At 40.0% G+C, this 21,052-nt stretch overlaps 1 protein-coding gene across 1 annotated transcript in view; it reads left to right on the forward strand.

Annotated features, from left to right (window-relative positions):
- LOC132295520 (THO complex subunit 2) overlaps positions 1-21,052 on the forward strand; it is an 84,743-nt gene that overhangs the window by 25,143 nt on the left and 38,548 nt on the right. The window contains exons 15-19 of the mRNA XM_059793816.1: positions 77-319; positions 412-492; positions 584-703; positions 824-883; positions 18,553-18,680. Coding sequence (XP_059649799.1) covers positions 77-319; positions 412-492; positions 584-703; positions 824-883; positions 18,553-18,680 — 632 coding nt within the window. The remainder of the gene's footprint in view (positions 1-76; positions 320-411; positions 493-583; positions 704-823; positions 884-18,552; positions 18,681-21,052) is intronic.

Below are 21,052 nucleotides of genomic sequence, written 5' to 3' on the forward strand. Positions count from 1 at the left end.
CTGATTCCTTTTCCCCGAGTCATGGTTCTATTTTGTGCTCACAAAGATTGGTTTTTTGTGGTTTATCCCTGAGCAGATTTGTAGAGTATTACGTGGCTACTACATTTCTGCATTTGAGCTTGTCAATGTGGGTGAAGGAGCTTTTAGTCCTGACAGTGACATTGGTGGAAATCGAAATCCTCGTCTGCACCTAAAAGAAGTTAGGTTAAGGATTGAGGAAGCTCTAGGAACATGTCTACTTCCTTCTTTACAGTTAATACCTGCAAATCCGGCAGTTGGGCAGGAGATTTGGGAAGTGATGAATCTCCTTCCATATGAGGTTGGCTTTACAACAGAGCTTTTTGATACATCCATTTAAGATATTATCGGATAGGGTAAAAAAATAATGCTAGCTAAATGACGTTTTCTTAGGTGCGCTATCGTTTATATGGTGAATGGGAAAAAGATGATGAGCGCATTCCAATGGTTTTGGCTGCAAGGCAAACAGCAAAGGTGTATAAATGTTATAGAATTTGTTTTACTGTTGACTTTTGCCAGTTCTGTGCCCGAGGATTAAAATTTTCTTTGCCACGTTCTTTTGCAGTTAGACACTAGAAGGATCTTGAAAAGGCTAGCTAAAGAAAATCTGAAGCAGCTGGGTCGAATGGTTGCAAAACTAGCTCATGCCAATCCAATGACTGTTCTTCGGACGATTGTCCATCAGGTATTTCATTTATCAGGGTATTTAAATTTCTAGAACCCTTGATTTTTATTCTTAGTTTATTTATTTATTCTTTCGTTTTGTGCACAAGAAAACTTAATGTTCTGAGAATGTGATGTGTAGATAGAGGCGTACAGAGATATGATTACTCCGGTTGTAGATGCATTCAAGTATTTGACACAGGTGTGGATTCATTTTGATTTTTTCAAATTCTCTCTCTCTCTCTTTCTCTTTTGGCATACTTATGCATTTGATTGATGTTAATAGAATATGGTATTATGCATGATAGAAAGTAGTCTCTTTATATATATATATAATTATTTTTTCCTTTTAAATGTGATACCATTTTGATTTGTGTTTGGAATTTTTTTTAGTTCTGCTTGCTCTGACATGAAGTTTCAAAATTTCTTAAAACATCACCGATGATGGAATTATTGTTTCCTTACTGTTAATTTCAGTTTTGGTGTTTGACTTGAATCTCACAAGTTTCAGCGTGCATAGGAATGTTGCTGGAACCAATTTAAATATAAATGGAATATATGTTTTCTTTACTCTTCCTTGATTTTTCAAATTTATTAGGATTTTATCTATTCCACGTTTAACCAAGGGTTGGGGAAATTTGAAAGATAAAGCAAATATCAAGTCATCAACTGAAAGAGAGGGATTCGAACCTTCGGTACGAATTACTCGTACAACGGATTAGCAATCCGACGCTTTAGTCCACTCAGCCATCTCTCCCAATTGAAAAAAAAGAAGATAATTAATTACTATGTTACATTACACATAATGTATAAAGTAAGGTACATTACACATAAAGTAGTAAAAGTCTTTCTCTCTCTCTTGATCAGTGAGTTCGTCGAACAAACCTGGTTATTCATGGGTCTCTTCATTCATGGGTTTCTGTTCATTGTGAATTGAATACGCTTACCAAATGGATTAGATGGAAAAATTTCTGTTTGAGAAGTACCCCTTCCAACACCTTGTATAGACGAGGATCTAAGTCACATAATTCGCCCAACATGGGCGCTGGAGCGCCCAGATTGCGTTTTGATAAATTGGAAGTGGATCCGTGATGCATTCAAAAATAGGATATTTTAAGAGTGCGGGTTGACTTTTTGGAAGCGTGGATCCTGGATGTTCTCCTAGTTTCAAAAACTATTCCTTACAGTTTAAGGAGTTAAAAGTGCCAGATCATCACCCCATCAAAGTTTGACCACTTGAGAGTTTAGTAGTTCTAGTGGAAAGGAGAGAAGCGTATGTTGATATAAGCAGACATTAAAAACTGCTTTTTGGATTGCAACCATAAGGCTCGAACCTCTGACCATGGTGTAACTAGAAGCACTTCAAGTCATTTCTTTATTGTATTATCTAAAAGTCCAAATATACATAAATGTTCTATAATTTAATTCCTTAATTAGTAATGAAATTTACATATATATATATATATATATATATTTTGATAAGTGTAATGAAATTTAGATATTATGACATAATATTTATCGTAATTTAATACATATATATAAATATTGTAAGATCCATGCCCTGTTAATGCTTCTGCTCTAAACAAATTTCTAGTTTTGCCATTCTGACGCTCCCGCTCCTCTCATTTTTGCTCCCGTTCTCACTCTGTACGACTTTAGAGTAGGTTACATAATTGAGTAGTGCCATTTTTAATATTATTTTGAGGATTCAGGTTCCTCTTTAAGATGACACAGTTTCCTGGGCAGGGATTAGAGAATGTAAGTTCAGAAAATTGCTGCATGTCATTAGACAACTTGTCGAATTCAGGGAACAACTTATGAATCTCAGTTGAATAGGCCAAATTTACTCTCTTTGTAAACAATGGTTAATTATTTGAGAGGGAAAATGTTCTCAAAAGTTGAAGAACAGGTCCAATATCATAAATAGCCAAAATATCTCACTTCCATTAATATACAGTGTCATTTGGGATGATAGTTTCTGCGTCTTCTGCCATTCCTCTCTCTCTCTCTCTCTATCTCTCTCTCTCAAGGCATAATATCTGTCCTGCCCTCATTTGAATACAAAGACATCTTATCCCATTCCTAATTATGGTGCGTGAAATAATAGATCATTACTCCAAACTGAATCCAATTCATCAACCTCCGCCATGTGCCAAATCAATGTGTGCTTGAAATGGTAGGAAAGAGGAGGGTGAGCATGGGGAAGCCCAATAAGCAACGTTCTAACTAATCGACAATAATCACCATATATCTAGCAGTGACGCAATTAGATTAATTATATTATTTCATTGTGATTCAAGAAGTTTTTATATTCCTATCAAGTGCAGGATGTCGCAGAACCACAGGGAATGGGGAAAGCAATAATTTTTGATGAAGTAAAAGAAAATAAAAATTAATTAAATTTTTTTTTGAATATTTGTTTGTTTGGTAACAGAGAATTGATTTAGGTAAAAAATTATAGTTGGAAAACACTAAGGTTTCAGAGATTCACACACACACACATCCATAGTATTTGCTAACGATTTTATTTTATAACTCAATTGAGATTCATATGAAGAATGATCCCAATCGGAAGATATGTATTTTATCCAAAATATTTCTCAAAAGATGATTTCATAAAATTGATTGATTCATAAACTTGAAAAAACTAGTAATTTAATCCGTATGGAATCCAAAGTATTCACCGTACTCATAGTCGACGATAAATCAAAGAATTATACTAAGCATTCACCATGCCTAGAGTCAAGGATGAATCAGAGAATTATGCAAAATAAATATTTTTCCAAAATAGTAGAATCAATTCAAAGAAAAATTACATTAAAACCCTAAATAATCGTTAAGCAAACACCATATCAATGTTGTGGCTTCACTCCTAACCTTGGTAAAAAGTTTTAGCAACTCATAATGTAAATATAAAATTGAAAAATAATGAAGATAAAGTGTGTATGATATTCTGGACGGTTCCCTCTATATGGATGTTTAGTCAGTTTGTAGCCCTGTTTTGACCTGTTTGGAGTGCGAATCACGAAAATTCTATTAGACACAAAAATGACGGGCTTCGAGTCTTGGTCGCTGAGTTTACTCAATTCCGAGTTTCGAGTCAAAAGTTATGACCAAAACACTGAAGCGGATCCAGAACTTTCTGCTCAAGTTGTTTCCTTATTTAAATATAAAAGCTTCCTTTCTTCATGTAATGACCAAAACGATTTTTGCTTGCTGGAAACTCTTTTAAAAGTCTTCTAGAATTCTCCTTGAATGATCTTGACCATTGGATCTTCATGTGGGCCCGGTCTTGCATATTCCTTTCGGTCGATCGATATTAATGCACTTTCGATCTATCAAAGCTCTGGATTCTTCGATCGATGCTCCAATTTTCTGAAAAAGAAAATATTTAATAATAAATAGTAGGATGAAAAATAAAATTATATGTTTTTATGCATTAACATGCTATATTTTTTTGATAGATAACATTAACATGCTATTTTTAACCAAGAAAATATTTACAATGGAAAATTGGGAGTTTCTTATATTTATATATAAAATATGGAAATTAATGGAATATAAATGCAATAATACCTACTAATACTATAATAATAATGCAATTTTAGGCTGTTATCAGAAGTCTTATAAATTGTAGTTATACAATAAAATCACATGTGAATCTGTATCCTATAATCAAATGTGCCCAAACACATTTTTTTTTTATAAGTAAAAATTGAATAAAAAAAGGCGTTCGAGAGGGGAACGCATCCCTTATACAAAAGTGGAACAAATCCTTAGGATAACGAGGCATAACCCAACGCATACCAAACAGGCCAAAGATAAGATTCCGACAGTCTCTTGCCACAGGACAATGCATGAGAACATGATCAATTGACTCACCATCTTGTTTGCATAGGTAACACCAGTTAACTAAACAGTTGCCTCTTTTCCTTAGATTATCAATCGTCAGGATCTTACCCCATATAGCGGTTCATACAAAGAATGCCACCCTAGTTGGAGCCATAGAGCGCCAGATGGTCTTCCACGGAAAATCAACGATATCAAAATTAGAAAGACATAAGAATAAGGATCGAACTTCAAAGCGACCATGGGAGGAGGGAATCCATGTCAGATCAGCACTTCCTCTGCCAACTGCCCCCTACCTCCTATCGATACAACAAATCCATAAAAACACATACCTTGTCCAACTCCCAATCCTGAAAAGAATGTCGAAAGTGCACATCCCACGTAACCTCACTACTATCAAGTCTATAATAGTTGGCTACGTAGGCATGTCTATCAACTGCAATACTGTATAAACTGGGAAATGAACTAGATAAAGGCCGGTCACCACACCAAAGATTCCCTCAAAAGCGAACGCATCTGCCATCACGAACTCTGAATCTGATGTGAGAAGAGAAAGCATACCATCCCTTCCGAATGGATTTCCACGCCATTACTCCTCCCACGAGAGAAACCGGACGAGTAGACCAACCTCCACTCTCTTCCCCATACCGACATGATACAAGCCTTCGCTATGGGTGATGTCTTCCTTTCCCGTACCTCCACAGCCATTTACCCAAGAGAGCTTGATTAAAGGGAACCAGTCTTCTGATACCAAGACCACCAAACTTCAAAGGCTTGCAAACTTGTTCCCAATTGACAAGATGATACTTAAACTCTTCTCCCCTTTCGCCCCAAAGGAAAACCCTTTGAATTTTTTCAATCCTATCAGCAACCGAGCATGGAATTTGGAACATAGATAAAAAATATGTGGGAAGGCTCAATAAAGTGCTCTTTATGAGCGTTATCTTCCCCCCTTTAGACAAATATTGCTTTTTCCATCCTGCCAATCTCTTTGCATATCTATCAATCACAGGGTCCCAACTTCCCACAGTTCTAGAGGAAACCCCTAAAGGCAAACCCAAATACTGAATAGGAAAAGAACTCACCCTACACCCAAGGACTACAACTAAAGAAGAGATATCCTGAACATCCCCAACCAGAACAAGCACGCTTTTAGCCACATTGACCTTCAGATCAGAAACAACCTGAAAACAGGCCAAAATGCACCTCAAATATCTAAGTTGAGACACATCAGTATTATAGAAAACCAGGGTGTTGTCCGCAAAAAGTAAATGAGAGATCTCCATCTAATGGGCAGGATCTCTTCCCACCATAAATCCCTTAATAAGATCAAGATCCTTTGCCCTGTGCGTAAGTCTGCTTAAGCCCTCCATGACAATAAGAAAAAGGAAAGACGACAGGGGATCTCCTTGTCTTAATTCCCGAGTAGACCCAAAGAAGCCAGCAGGAGACCCGTTCACAAGAACAGAAAACTTGACAGATGAGAGACAAGTCTCAATCCATTTCCTTCATTTACTTCCAAATCCCATTCTCTGTAGCAAATAAAGCAGGAAATTCCAATTCACATGATGATATGCTTTCTCTATGTCAAGTTTGCATAAGACTCCAGGAACATCACTTCTCAATCTAGAGTCCACACATTTGCCTACAATAAGAACTGAATCAAGAATTTGCCATCCTTCGACAAAAGCATTCTGGGAATCTGATATAATCCCATCCATCACTTCCCTCATCCTAAGAGCAAGAACCTTAGCCATGAGCTTGTAGATACAACCCACTAAGCTGATAGGTCTAAAGTTTTTAATGTCAGAAGCACCTCCCTTCTTAGGGATAAGGGCAATGAATGAGGCATTTAGTGACGTCTCAAAGGCGCCAGTAGAATGAAATTCCTGAAAAGTGCCCATCACCTCGTTTCTCACGACTGCCCAACTTTCCATTAGAAACCGCATAGGGAACCCATTAGGCCCCGGAGCTTTTTCCCCGTTACAACTTGATAAAGCCTTTAGAACTTTGTCTTCAGTAAAAGGAATCTCAAGCCCCTCCCTGTCTATATCAGAAATAGCCTCAAAATGGAGACCATCAAGTTTAGGTCTCCGAGCAAGTGGCTCGGTATAAAGCTTCTGATAAAAAGAAGCAATCCCATTTTGAACCTCTTCCTCCCTCCACAACTCTACACCTTCCACCCGGATACGTCCTATATGATTACTCCTTCTATCAGCATTAGCGAGTATGTGAAAAAAATTTGTATTATAATCTCTCTCTTTTAACCAAAGAGCCTGGGATTTTTGTCGCCATGAAATCTCCTCTATACTAGCAATCTCAGTAAGAACTGCCTGACAAGAAGCTCTTCTGGAACGCAATAACTCCACATCCCCATCCGCCTCTTCAAGACGATCAATCTCATAAAAATCAGCAAGGACTCTATTCTTCCTCCATTCAAGATTCCCAAAATCATCTTTATTCTACTTCTTAAGATCGAATTTGAGAGCCCTTAATTTCGTACTTAACTTGAAGCTGGACGAGCCTGTAACAACAACTCCCTCCCACCAAGACTGAACTTTCCCTTGGAAGTCCTCCGCTCCCAGCCACATATTCTCAAATCGAAACAGAGACCTACGAGAGCACAAACCCCAGCAATCCAAAACCAAAGGAACATGATCAGATGTGACCCTTGCTAAAACTGCTTGAACTACATTTAGGAATTTCTCTTCTCCCTTTCCAGAAATCAAGAATTGATCTAGCCTTGAAAAAGTGACTGGGTCCCTGCCACTTGACCATGTATAGGCTGCACCTTCCATTGGTAAATCAATGAGAAGATGCTCGTTAATGAAGTCAGAAAACTGATCCATTTCAGAAGACCTCCTTCCTCCTGTGGACCTCTCTAATGGGGATCTAACAGAATTGAAATCCCTTCCCAAGCACTAAGGAAGAGACCACAATTCTTGAGCGTGGCTTAGCTCCTCTCAGAAAAAAGGTCGATCAATAACAACAACTGGTCCATAGACCCCAGTGAAAACCCATCTGAAATTGTCCTCTACCAGCTTGAAGTTGCAAAACGCAGAGAATTTCCCTACCCACACATCCATCCTAGATATCCATTTGCAATCCCACATAACTAAAATTTCTCCCAAAGTACTTGTATCATTCAAGGCTTCCCATTCCACAAACCTTCCTCCCCACAAGCTCCTGACCACCCCATTAGAAATGGATGCCAATTGGTTTCTTGCAAACAAACAACCTGGGCCCCCCACTTCCTTAAAGCTACCTTTACAACCCTCTTTTTATTCGGGTCGTTGACACCACAAACATTCCAAGTAATAATTCGTAGCTGCATTAAGAACTAGATAAAATGATCTCCCCTCCTCCCTTCTTCAGACTCCTACTCCTAGTCCTTCCCCTCTCCCTCACCACTCCTTTCTTCCTTCATAATTGACTTCAGAAACAAGGTTCTTGACCTCCTGTGCCCCTTTCCAAGACGATATAGGCCTCGTGTTCATGACCTCTTCAGTCACAGCAACCTCTCTTCCTCCCACTATTTCTTGAAGAATGGATAATGTCAGGTCACTGTTCCCTGATGAAACACCCAACAACTCACTAGTAGCTCCTATATTATCGACCACCCAGTCCTTTCCCAAATCAACATCTGATCCTGAACAGCCAGGTCGCATAACTGCCCGTGGTTCTTCCTTTATCTCGTCTGCATAACCATTCTCCAACCAAGGGACAAACTCATTGGAGCAGACCTGTTGGATGGAAACCAGATCAATAACCACCTCTTTTTCACTATCTCTTCCTAGTTCAAATGGCTCTGTCAATGAATCAGAGTCTGTGGTACAATCTCCCATTCCACTACTTACAAATATGACTATCTCATTCTCCCCAGTCCCTACAGACGGCAAGCAGTTGAGGCTTTTCAAGGCAACATAAAGGCGGAGTTCTTTGAGCAGAGCCATAGCTGACTCATTAGACAGCTGAAAATGAAGATCTCTCCCCACACAGACCAAAACCCAATCTGAGAAATCTTGAACTGCACAGTCATGTGGGTCAACTTGCCCTGGAGTGACATACCCATTGGTAGTCTTCCTAATCAGACCAAACTCAACTTTAGGTGCCGAAGGCACAACTGACAACTCACTGCTCTTCCCCATTATAGTCTCATCATCACCTCTCACTGCCCCACAAGAAGGAGAGGAAGAGGAAGAAGGAGTTGTAAGAGATCGCTGGGGATGAATAACACAGGACATACCTGGGTTATTAGTAGAGGTCCATTTCTGTTTATCTTTTCTTGACCATCTGTAATGGCCAAGTCTGTGAGAGTCCCGAGATGAGAGTGTAGAGCTTCTTCCCATTGTCCGAGTAGTGACTGGCAGGGACTTGTTTGAATCATCGACACAGCACTGTAGATGAAGAAAAACCTTCTTGTCAATACTCGCACCCGCCTTGTCGGCACTAAGTTTCATCCATCTTCTCTTTTCCGGCGAAGTCGTTTCATAAAGAGGACGACCCTGTGGTTGGTCGATGATGGGTACAGAAGTTGCATTGGGCTTTGTATTAAGAAAAGAAACAGAAATCTGATTTTTGGGCCGCCGAGAAACCTTTCTTTTTAACTCTTCTAGTGGCCCATTTCGTAACTTAGCTTTGTCTCAGCTGGGCTGGGCTTGTCATTTAGGAATGAAATAGATAAGTGATTGCTAGACCCCCACATGACATGCCTCTTAGTATCCTTTGTGACTTGTGGCCCTTGACTGACTAAAAGCCCACTATTCATCCCAGAAGAAAAATCTTGCCCAAACTTAAGCCCATCTGAATTCGCTGCAAGAAAGGCATCTGTGGAGCCACGTAACCGTCCACGTGGTTGGATATCATCAGAGCGTTCAAAACAAGGATTTGGATTTGAAAGGCGTTAATGACGGGCGTTATGCGCACGTCTCGGGATTCTGCTTTCCCCACTCGCTGTTGGCGCGTCAAATGACACTCAGCTTTTTCCTTGGGGACCTGGTTGAATTTGCAGATGCCGGCGACGTCCGCCGTTGAGCTCTCCATCAGACGTGAGGTGGGAAATATCACCAACCCCACAATAGGATTTCGGAAGAATACAAGGTGAGGTTTCCTCAATCAAATTGATCTTAAAGGCCACTTGTTGGTCTTTTACAAAAACATACGCCGGCACCACAGCTCCGGCAGAGACATAAAGGAGAACTCTCTCGCCACTTGCCAGATCATCCGCCTTCACACCTCTGAAACCACTGCAGAGGTCTCCAATGGCTTTGAACAATTTACGGCACCAGATATGAAGGGGCAATCCGTACAGCAACACCCTTCGTATACTAACTCGATCAACCACGACTGAGCATCCCACCTCGAAGTACCACTTTTCGATGTGTAAGGAAGCTTCTCCCCATCTCTTCCTTCCTACATCCAAGACCCTGTGTGCTTCGGCCTCTGTGGTAGTCGAAACAGGAGAAGGCCGTCAGGTAGGGTTGATACCTTCACTTCACACAAAATCTTCCAAGACCTTGCCCACTCCTTAATCCCTTTAGTACACCCCACATCACGATCGAAACGGCCAACCAAGCAAGCCTTTAGGATGGATTCACGTTCTGTGATACTCTGGTGATCAACCCTAAAAACCACGTCTCTGTCAATTGAACAAAATTTGATCTTCCCACTGAAATTCAGACAAGGTAGAGTCGCCACTTTGAGATACGATCGTTGCATGACACTGATCCCTGCCAAAATCCAAAGCACCACCGCTAGAAAAAGAATAAGAAAATGACGGACGCCGGAGTAGGAGACCCCAGCGTCAAAGAAGAAAGAAAAAGTCAAGAGGAAAGTCAACCATCAGTCCAAAAGTGTGTGTGCATTTAGAAGAAAGGAAAGGAAAGGAAAGGAAAGGAAAGGAAAGTCAGTGGCTGATTGTTTTGCTCCTTTGTCAATTTTAACTGAACTTTCTGGATTATGATTCATTCTATGCTACAGATTCCACACCTATGGGCTAACCTCTAAGCCATATACAATTCTGGATACAACTCATCCAAAAATATCATAGCAAATCTGGTCAACACCACATCCTTTTTTTTTTGATAAATAATAATAAATTAAAAAAGGCGTTCAATAGGGGAACGCGTCTCGTGGACAAAGGATCTGGGGTTTAAGGCCCCAAAGAATCCAAAAAAGAGATTAAATCAACAGAAGAGGAACACGAACTTCTGTTCACATAACAAAAAAGAGAGTGCATAATAAAAAGTTTCAGTGTCGCTGTAGACGACTCATTCCCTTCAAACATTCTACTATTTTGCTCCTTCCAGATACACCACCAAATACAATGTGGTACAGATCTCCAATAAGCACGAACGCTCCTACTCACACGGCAACCCTCCAAATATGAATTAGCCCCCTAGTAGAGCGTGGCATTACCCAACACATGCCAAATAGACCAAGAATGAGATTCCAACAATCGTGCGCTACAGAGCAATGCAGTAGGAGATGATCGACTGACTCCCCATCCTGCTTACATAAACAACACCAATTAATAAGAAAATTTCCCCTTTTCCTCAGATTATCGATCGTCAGAATCTTTCCCCAAACAGCAGTCTATACAAAGAATGCCACCCTATTAGGGACCATGGAGCACCAAATAGTCTTCCATGGAAAATCATAGGATGCAAAATTAGACAGACATAAAAACAAGGACTTTACTGCAAAACGCCCGTGAGAGGAGGGAATCCAAATCAAATTTTCAAAACCCCTGCCAATTCTTTCTTGCCGATACAATTGATCCAAGAAAATGCTCACCTCTTCCAACTCCCATTCCTGAAATGAACGCCAAAAATGAACATTCCACATAATCCCACTATTATCAAGCTGATAAGAGTTAGCTACTATGGCATGTTTATCAACTGCTATACTATATAACCCGGGAAATGTACAACATAAAGGCTGGTTCCCACACCAAAGATCATCCCAAAAGCGAACGCAACTACCATCCCGAACTCTGAATCTGATATGAGAGGAAAAGGCATCCCATCCTTGCCGAATGGATTTCCAAGCCCCAACTCCTCCCGCAATAGAAACCGGACGTGTAGTCCATCCGCCAGCATCTTCCCCATACCTGCAAGACGCTAATCTACGCCAAGGACGATGTCTTTCCTTCCCCGTATCTCCACAACCACTTACCCAGAAGAGCTTTATTAAAAGGGATCAATCGTCTAATAACAAGACCCCCCAACTTTATAGGCTTGCAAACTTGCTCCATCTAACAAGATGATACTTGAACTCATCTCCCCTTCCTCCCCAAAGGAAATTCCTTTGAATTTGTTCAATTCTATCAGCAACGGAGCATGGAATTTGGAACAAAGAAAGAAAATAAATGGGAAGACTTGATAAAGTGCTCTTAATGAGAGTTACTTTACCCCCCTTAGATAAATATTGCTTCTTCCAACCAACTAACCTCTTTGCATACCTATCAAGCACAGAATCCCAACTCCTCACTAACCTGGAAGAAACCCCTAGGGGCAAACCCAAATAAGGGATGGGAAAGGAATTCACCCTACACCCAAGAATTGCAGCTAAAGAAGAAATGTCCTCAACATTCCCGACCGGGACAAGCACACCCTTGGCCACATTCACCTTTAACCCAGAAACTGCCTGAAAGCAAGCCAGAATGCACCTCAAATATCTAAGTTGAGACACATCAGCATCACAGAAAACCAGAGTGTCATCTGCAAAGAGTAGATGTGAAATCTCCACCTTATTGTTAATATCTCTTCCCACCCGGAATCCCTTGATATGACCAAGATTCTCTGCCTGGCGCATAAGTCTGCTTAAACCCTCCATAACAATTAGAAAAATAAAAGATGACAATGGGTCACCTTGTCTTAAACCTCAAGAACACCTGAAAAAGCCAGCTGGAGAACCATTCACAAGAATTGAGAACTTGACAGACGAAAGACAGGTCTCAATCCATGTCCTCCACTTACTTCCAAACCCCATTCTTTTAAGCAAGTAGAGAAGGAAATTTCAGTTGACATGATCATAAGCTTTCTCAATATCAAGTTTGCGAAGAACTCCAGGAACACCACTACGCAACCTTGAATCCACACATTCACTAGCAATAAGAACTGAATCAAGAATTTGCCGTCATCCAACAAAGGCATTCTGGGAATTTGAAATAATCCCATCCATAACTTCTCTCATTCTATGAGCCAGCACCTTAGTTATGAGTTTGTAAATACAACCCACTAAGCTAATAGGACGAAAGTCCTTAATATCTGAAGCGTTTCCCTTCTTAGGGCTAAGGGCAATAAATGATGCATTGAACAATTTTTCAAAAACACCAGTAGAATGAAACTCCTGAAAGGTACTCATCACTTCATTTCTCACAACCGCCCAGCTTCCCATCAAAAAGCGCATAGTGAACCCGTCTGGCCCCGGGGCTTTATCCCCATTACAATTGGATAAAGCCTTAAGAACTTCTTCTTCAGTGAAAGGACGCTCTAACCTATCTCTCTCCAGCACAGAAATGGCCTCAAAAGGAAGACCATCAAGCTTAGGTCTCCAACCTAAAGGTTCTGTGTAGAGCTTCTGATAAAAAGAAACGATCCCACTATGCACCTCTTCCTCCCTCCACAACTCCATGCCTTCAACCCGTAGACGACCTATATGATTACTTCTTCTGTGAGCATTAGCAAGTCTGTGAAAAAATTTTGTATTACGATCACCCTCTTTCAACCAAAGAGCCTGGGATTTTTGTCGCCACGAAATTTCCTCCATGCAAGCAATCTCAGCAAGAATTGCCTGATAGGAAGCTCTCCTAGTAGAAAGAGACTCCACATTCCCACCCGCCTTCTCAAGCCGATCAATCTCAGAAAAATCAGCAAAGACTCTATTCTTCCTCCATTCAAGATTCCCAAAAACATCCTTATTCCACTGCTTAAGAGCGAGTTTGAGAGCTCTTAATTTCTGTGTTAATATGAAGCTGGGTGCACCTGTAACGATCACTCCCTCCCACCAAGAACGAATAGTCCCTTGGAAGTCCTCCGCTCTCAACCACATATTCTCGAAACGGAATGGGGTTTTCCTAGAACACAAACCCCCACAATCCAAAACTAAAGGAACATGATCAGAGGTAACCCTTTCTAAGACCGCATGAACAACGTCTGGGAATTTTTCTTCCCACTCCCCGAATATCAAAAATCTGTCCAATCTTGAGAGAGTAACTGGGTCTCTACCATTAGACCAGGTATAGGTTGCACCTTCCATTGGTAGATCAATGAGAAGGTGCTCATCAACGAAGACGGAGAACTGATCCATGTTATGGACCTTCTTCCTCCAGTAGACCTCTCTGACGGGAACCTGACTGAATTGAAATCCCCACCCAAACACCATGGTAAAGAGCATAGTCCTTGAACGAGGCTTAGTTCCTCCCATAAAATAGGTCTCTCAGCATTGTCAACCGGTCCATAGACCCCAGAAAAAACCCATCTGAAATTATCCTCTTCCATCTTAAACTCACAAGAAACAGAAAATCTCCTATTCCACACATTCATTTTAGACAACCACCTGCTATCCCACATAACTAAAATACCAAGGCCTCCCATTCCACAAACCTTCCTCCCCACAAACTTCTAACCACTCCGTCAGTAATGGATGCCATCTTGGTTTCTTGCAGACAAACAACCTGTGCCCTCCATTTCCTTAAAGCTACCTTCACCACCCTCCTTTTGTTCGGGTCATTGAGACCACGAACATTCCATATAATGATTCGTAGCTTCAATAAAAACCAGTTAAGATTAACTCCCCTCCCCCCTTCTTCAAACTCCTACTCCTAGTCCTGCCTCTTTCCATCACCACACCTTTCTTCTTGTCGTAATTGACGTCAGAGATGAGATTCTTAATCTCGTGAATCCCTTTCCAAGATGATATGGGCTTCGTATTTATAACTTCATTAGTGACTGCTATCTCAGTTCCCGTCACAATTGTTTAAAGAAGAGATAAAGTCTGAGCATTATTACCTTCTGTAGAAACTCCCAACAACTCACTAGTAGTTCTAATGTTGTCAACCACCCAATCCCTCCCCAAGTCAGTAACCTCATCATCAGGTCTCACCACTGCCAAGGGTTCCGCCACTGAAATGTTAGAGTCATCCTTCAGCCAAGGTTGAAGCTCAGTAACCTGTTGGATAGATCCCAAGTCATTAGCCACCTCCTCTTCAGTCTTTCTGTCAAACTCATAAACAGAATCTGAATCTGTAACATAAGCATCTAATCCAACACTACTTCCAACCTCATTCTCCTCATCTGTTGCAAATGGCATACAATTGAGACCTTTCAATGCAACATTCAAACGTAACTCTTTGAACAGAGCCGCAGCCTCATCATTAGACAGCTTAAACTACAAATCTCTTCCCAAACAGACTGTTACTCCTTCAGACAAATCATCTGTACTGCCAACCGGAACCAATTGTCCAGGAGGATCAATCTTACAGTTTTCCTCACCATTTTTCCCATCGTTATGTTCAGAGTTCAAGAGAGTTAGCCCATCCTTCTTCTCCGTAACATCTACAACATCCCTCATCACCTCACAGGAAAGGGTAGAAGAAGATGGTGGATCAGTAGAGGGGCTCTTAAGATCTGAAGACATACCTGAACCGTTAGTCACCCACTTTTGCTTTTCTTTTCTTGACCACCGAACTCCAGGAAAATGGCTCTGAGACGGAGGTCTAGTACTTCCCTTCAGCTGTGGGTTAGCAGAGCAGGATGTAGAAGAAAGGCCAGCGCAACACTGAGAATGACGAAACCTCTTGACAACAGGTCTTACACCAGCCTCTGCAGCAGAGAGATTCATCCATCTTCTCTTTTCTGGCGAGTTCCAGACAGTTCCGAAAAATCCACTGAAGTGTGGATTGTGCGAAGTGCTTAGAACATGAGAGTGAGGTGAGCTGGGCTTTGAATTAAGAAAAGAGATGGGCCCCCGCGTAACCTTGGTCATTGAATTACTTAAGTGTTGCCCATTACGCTTGGGCTTAACCATAAGAGAGCTGGGCTTCTTGTTCAGGATTGAAATTGATAGATGGTTGCTGGGTCCCAATTAACGGCCCTTTTAATTTTCTGAACACTGTTAGTTAGCCCATTAAATAAAAGAGGCCCAGAACGTGCATCTGGCCCATAGTTAGGCCCATCAATGGCTATTTCATGAGTGGCTACATTAATGCCACGATCTTTGCCACGTGGTTGATAATTTTTGAAACGACCAAACCGAGACGGTGGGCGCTGATCAAGGACTTGATTAACACGGCTCCTGGATCTACTCTTTCTACTTGCTTTAGGCGCGTGGGCATGCAATCGGCTATTTTCTTTGAAGCCCCGGCGGAACTGTAAATTCCGGCGACCCCCTCTGATGATCGTTGCAACACGTGGGAAGTAGGAATTCTCCCCTCCTACATAGTGAGACTTCGGGAGGATACAAGGTGTGACTTCCTCAATCAAGTTGACCTTAAAGGCCACTGTTTGATCCTCAACAAAGACGTACTCCGACATCTTTTTTCCGGCGGAAACGTAGAGGAGGATTCTCTCTCCACTTGCCGAATCATCCGCCTCAACACCTCTAAAATGACCACATAGATTACCGATTGCTTCAAACAGCTTTTGACACCACAAGTGAAGGGGTAAGCCAAATAACGTCACCCTCCTTATACTGCGATCTTTCGCTGTAGAGCATTCAACCGCGAAATACCATATGTTGATGGATAACACAGCTTCATCCCACCTCTTTCTTCCTTCATCCAACACCCTTAAAGCCTCTTGCTCCGACGGAAACCTGAACAGAAAAAGATCATCGGGAAGGGAAGAAACTTTTACGCCGCTTGAGACCTTCCAAGCTCTCGTAGCCCATACCTCAATCCCTTCAATCACCCTACATCTCTGTCGAAACGACCTACTAGACATGACCGCAAAGCGAATTCACGATCCTTGATGCTTTGATGATCAACCCTAAAGACCGAATCACCCCCTATGGAACATCTTTTAATTTCACCATGGAAGTTAAGATGTGGTAAGGTCGCGACACTGAGATAGGAACGAAGCATGACAAAAATCCTTGCCGAAAGGCCAAAATCCAAAAGCAAAGAGCATAAATGACAACGACAGACGCCGGAGTGAAAGACTCCGGCGTCAAAAAAAGATTAGAGAGAATAGAGAAAAGTCAAACATAAGATGTTACTTTTGCGATGGAGAATTTTCCTGACATACCTATCAAGCCACCGCCAGCGATCACCAATTTCTGCATCCACATCATCGATTTCTTTCTCAAGCTTTTGAAGAGTAGCATCAACCTGAAAACCAGAAAAAAGTCCACAACCTTCCAATGGTTAGGGTCCTACACAATTTTTCCTAGTATCTCTCGCCTTAAACCACCAATATGAGTTCGCTTAACCCCAATGATAGGAGAACCATAAGTAATGTGGACTAGCAAACAGTTTTTCCATGCAATAATGATCAGGAGCTCGCATACAGTTCAACTACATGATCAATGTCACGGTCTCGCACACAATTTGACCATATAACATCTTGTTCTTGTACACAGTTTGACCAAGCTTCCAATGTTTCCATCACTTACCACCAATTACAATATCATCAATACCAACCACAAAACATACCCCTTCACACATCACAGACACGTGTTGCAAATCTATCTTAATTGCTATCTATGACCAATTAATAGAAGTTATGGAGAATACCATGTCTAAAAATCATCTTATCTACAATCATGAATTTTTATTGTCAGTTTATCAGAACTAAGGCAAGGCAAAAAGATGGGGAATCAATGCTGATCAATGACAAATTTACTTGTTTCTCCTCTGTTTTGATCATGTCCTATCATGTTAATATCTCTCTATTTCTTCTTCCTTTCTTAGGAACCTTATTGTAGGAAGTTTTCCAAATCTATAAAATCATATGAAGTTGTTTCTTCTTTCTACTTATTTTCATTAGTCAACCTGGTAGGTGAATAGTTTCCATTATTAACCTTGGTTGGTTTTCTAGCACTACTAGTACTATATGAAGTATTTGTTGCTGCTCAACCACTCTCTTAAACTGCGGGTTCATTTCCAATTTCTTGTCGCATCGATACATGCTCGAGGTGGTTCTAATTGTTCTGTTCTGCCTTAGACTTGGCCACTTCCTCCTGTGTGGCCATTTAAGAGCCTTCATAGCTCATTACTCACTACTGTAATGCTTTGAGTCTTTAATAACTTGTACAATTTTGAATATCCCCCCTATATTGATTAGGGGGATATTCCTCTGGGACTGCTCCCCTCTTGAGCGCCTTTTATGAAATCTTTACTTGTCAAAAAAAAAAAAAAAAAAAAGCTCCCTTATTTTTATATGTAGCCGTATAGGTAGTGCAATACATTTTTGCGATTTTATTGGCATTTTCTTAGTTATGATGTCATGAAACAATTATTGTAGCCCAGAAACACGATAATTATCTCTAAAGACTTTCAACCTCAAGTAGATAGACCATTTGGTCCTGAAGTCCTTGTATTCATTTTCCTTGTTGCATTTCAGTCTTGCTAAAATTGAACTTATGAAAACTTTGTTCTCTGTAATCAAGTTATAGTATTTTTTAAAACTTTTTTTTTTTAAAATTTTACTTTCATCGAACTTCTTATGATTGCTGATATGCTGCTGCTGCTGTAGATTATTGCTTGTCGGTTATTTAGCATGCTGATCATGTACTTATTTTATTATGGTGGTTAAGTGTACTTAAAATGTGCTTCAGGTCCATTAAAAAGTTGGCTTTGTAGTGTTGAACTGCTGGCAAGTGGCAAGTCACTTGATACACTTTATCGATGGTGTTGTTTTCAATTATCTGTTTAGACGTGATTAATGTTCTTTCCATAAATTTTTTTAAAATATGATGATAATATTTGTTCGGGTAATTGTTTCTTTTCCTGCCCTTTTTCCCCCTTTCTAATTTAGTCCTTTACATTGACCCTTGTTAAATGCATACTTTGCTTCACAGCTCGAGTATGATATTTTGGAGTATGTTGTGATTGAGCGCTTGGCACAAGGTGGGCGTGAGAAGCTAAAAGATGATGGCCTTAATTTGTCAGATTGGCTTCAATCTTTGGCTTCATTTTGGGGTCACTTGTAAGTATTCCTTTCTTCTATGCACTACTCCACTGTTGCTTAAAGCATGTCGTTTTGACTATGTTATAGAAGTATTACGCTTCTGGTCTTTTGTTTGTATCCTTGAGTATTTGCCTTTTCGATTTTATTAGCAGCATATTTTTACACTCGTGGCAAATGGACAATAAATTTTAAAATTTTATGCTGCTACATTTGGTTATGAGGGTTCAATTTTAGTTTTACTTTTTGCTGGGTTGTATTTTTTGCACTTCTGCAATATTAATATTTTTTTTTCCTAAATAATATTAATATTGTTTATCCATGTAATTTTTCTATCAAAAACATTATTGTCCAAGTATTTCTTCTTTTAATTTACTTGCCTGCTAATAGGTCTATAATTGGCTTGTAATCTTGTGGTTGTGTTTTTAGAAAATACTGATAACACATTTATTATTGTTATACACTAGCTCAGATGCATATAGCATGTAGATATTTATGGGATACTTTACCCCAGTTTCCGGGTTGCAGATTAACCTCAGCAAAAGCAGGGTGGCTGGAACTGGGGATGTTGTGGGCATTGGAGATATCCCTGAGCACCCTTTTTGATGGTCAAATCACTTCGGACTTCTTATCTTTTCTTGCCATTTAGGCAGGCATCAGTCTGATATCTATATGAGATTTAGTTGCAGAGATTGATGAAAGCTTGTCAGAATGGGAGAAAAAAAGGAGGGAAATTAAACATGTTAACAGTGGGAAGTGTCAGAATAAGAAGTACACCGTCAGAAACTTCTTGCTAATTTTGTTTTCCATTCCCTTCTAAAGTTTCAATGAAGAGAGACCTATAAGCAGTACCGGGTTAGATGGAAGGTCTCCAGTCCAAGGTAGGTGGTTTTATCGGAATAATTGGTTTCATTTTTCATGATGGATGGCCTTGGGAATTAGTGGTGGAGTGGTGTGTCAACACTGCAGTTGAAACATGTCAGACATATTTCAGGTGGCCTTGAGGTACGAAGGGGGTTGTGCGTAGGCATAATTTACTTTCTTGTTGTTTTTAGATGAAATGAAAATTGATAGTGGAAACGGAAATATGGTGAAATTCTTGGTGATTTGTTTCTCGGAGCACTTGACGAACTCTACCGTCAGAGTGGGAAGCTGCGCATTTGGATGCCCTTTCCCCACTGAATTATAGATAGATAGGAATATGTCTCTACACTGAATTTGTTGGTCTATCGTGAAACTTAGACTTAGTTGGAAGGCTGAAGATAGAAGTTGCTTAGTACTGGATTGTGTTAAATGCTTGGCTATATTGTTATTCTTCTTGTGGATCCTACCAGCTTGCAACTGTGCTTTTCTTAGGGATTGACTGGGACATTCAAGAAAAGTGATATTTTGTTGGTCCTTTTGGGTGTTTGCTTTAACATTCCTATCATTGGTAAGCGCAACTGAAGAATACTATGATTGGATATGAGATGCAGTTTGTCTGATAAGAAATTTGATAGAGAAAATTCTTTATTGATCGCACCTTCATGATGTTGGTCTGGTTGATGGTTCTTTGCTTATGCCTGAGTTCATCATTGTCCAATACCTTGCATAACTGGTGTATTCCCATATCTTTTCAAAATAGAGATGTCCTACTTGTTTCTTCATTCGTCTTACATCGAGCTATGAGGACTTTTTGAAGCAAAACTCAATTTCATTAGGGTTGATGGCGAAAGTTTGAGTGATGTTTTCTTGGGCTTCTCCACCAAAGCATTAAAGGGTGTCATTGCTGCTACATCTTAGAATGAATGGGATCCTTTCATCAGAGACCTCAAGAATTTTGCTTTGCCATTCTTATTTTTTTTCATGGATAATCACAACCAATGTGCGCTGCAGTGCTCATTCGCTTCAGTTTGCATTATAAAAAATAGATCAACTTTGTAGAAAAACAGAAAAAGGTGATTGATATTAATTTTTCCCGTCTTTTTTAGCTTTGGCAGAAGTTGCTTGTGTGTCTCATTTGTTGTCTTGAATATCATTGTTTCTTTTCTTTTTGCATCTGGAATGAGTATGGTAATCTAAAGAATTTTGTTTTGTCTTGATTTTTTTTTTGGGGTGTATATGTAATTGATGTCCATATATGACAGTCAACAGAATTGTTTCTAGGTACATCTTAAGTCACCTGTGGCATGAAGGCTTGCTTGTGTTAGATATCATTTTACTGTTGCAAGATACCTGAGTAGTTGTATTAAAAAATTCAATTTTTTCCATAAGAGGATTTAAATATCAAAATTTTGTTTGTCTTCTATAAAATGTAATGATTCTTCCATTTATTATCTTTTTTTATTTTATATTTGTTGGTTGTACTTTTCTTTCACTGTTATATATATTTTTTTCTCGTCTTTAATAAGTTG

The sequence above is a fragment of the Cornus florida genome, unplaced genomic scaffold (assembly GCF_030987335.1).
Source record: "Cornus florida cultivar Cherokee Brave unplaced genomic scaffold, ASM3098733v1 CherokeeBrave_3.0.0_Hap2_Chr02, whole genome shotgun sequence".
NCBI lineage: Eukaryota > Viridiplantae > Streptophyta > Magnoliopsida > Cornales > Cornaceae > Cornus > Cornus florida.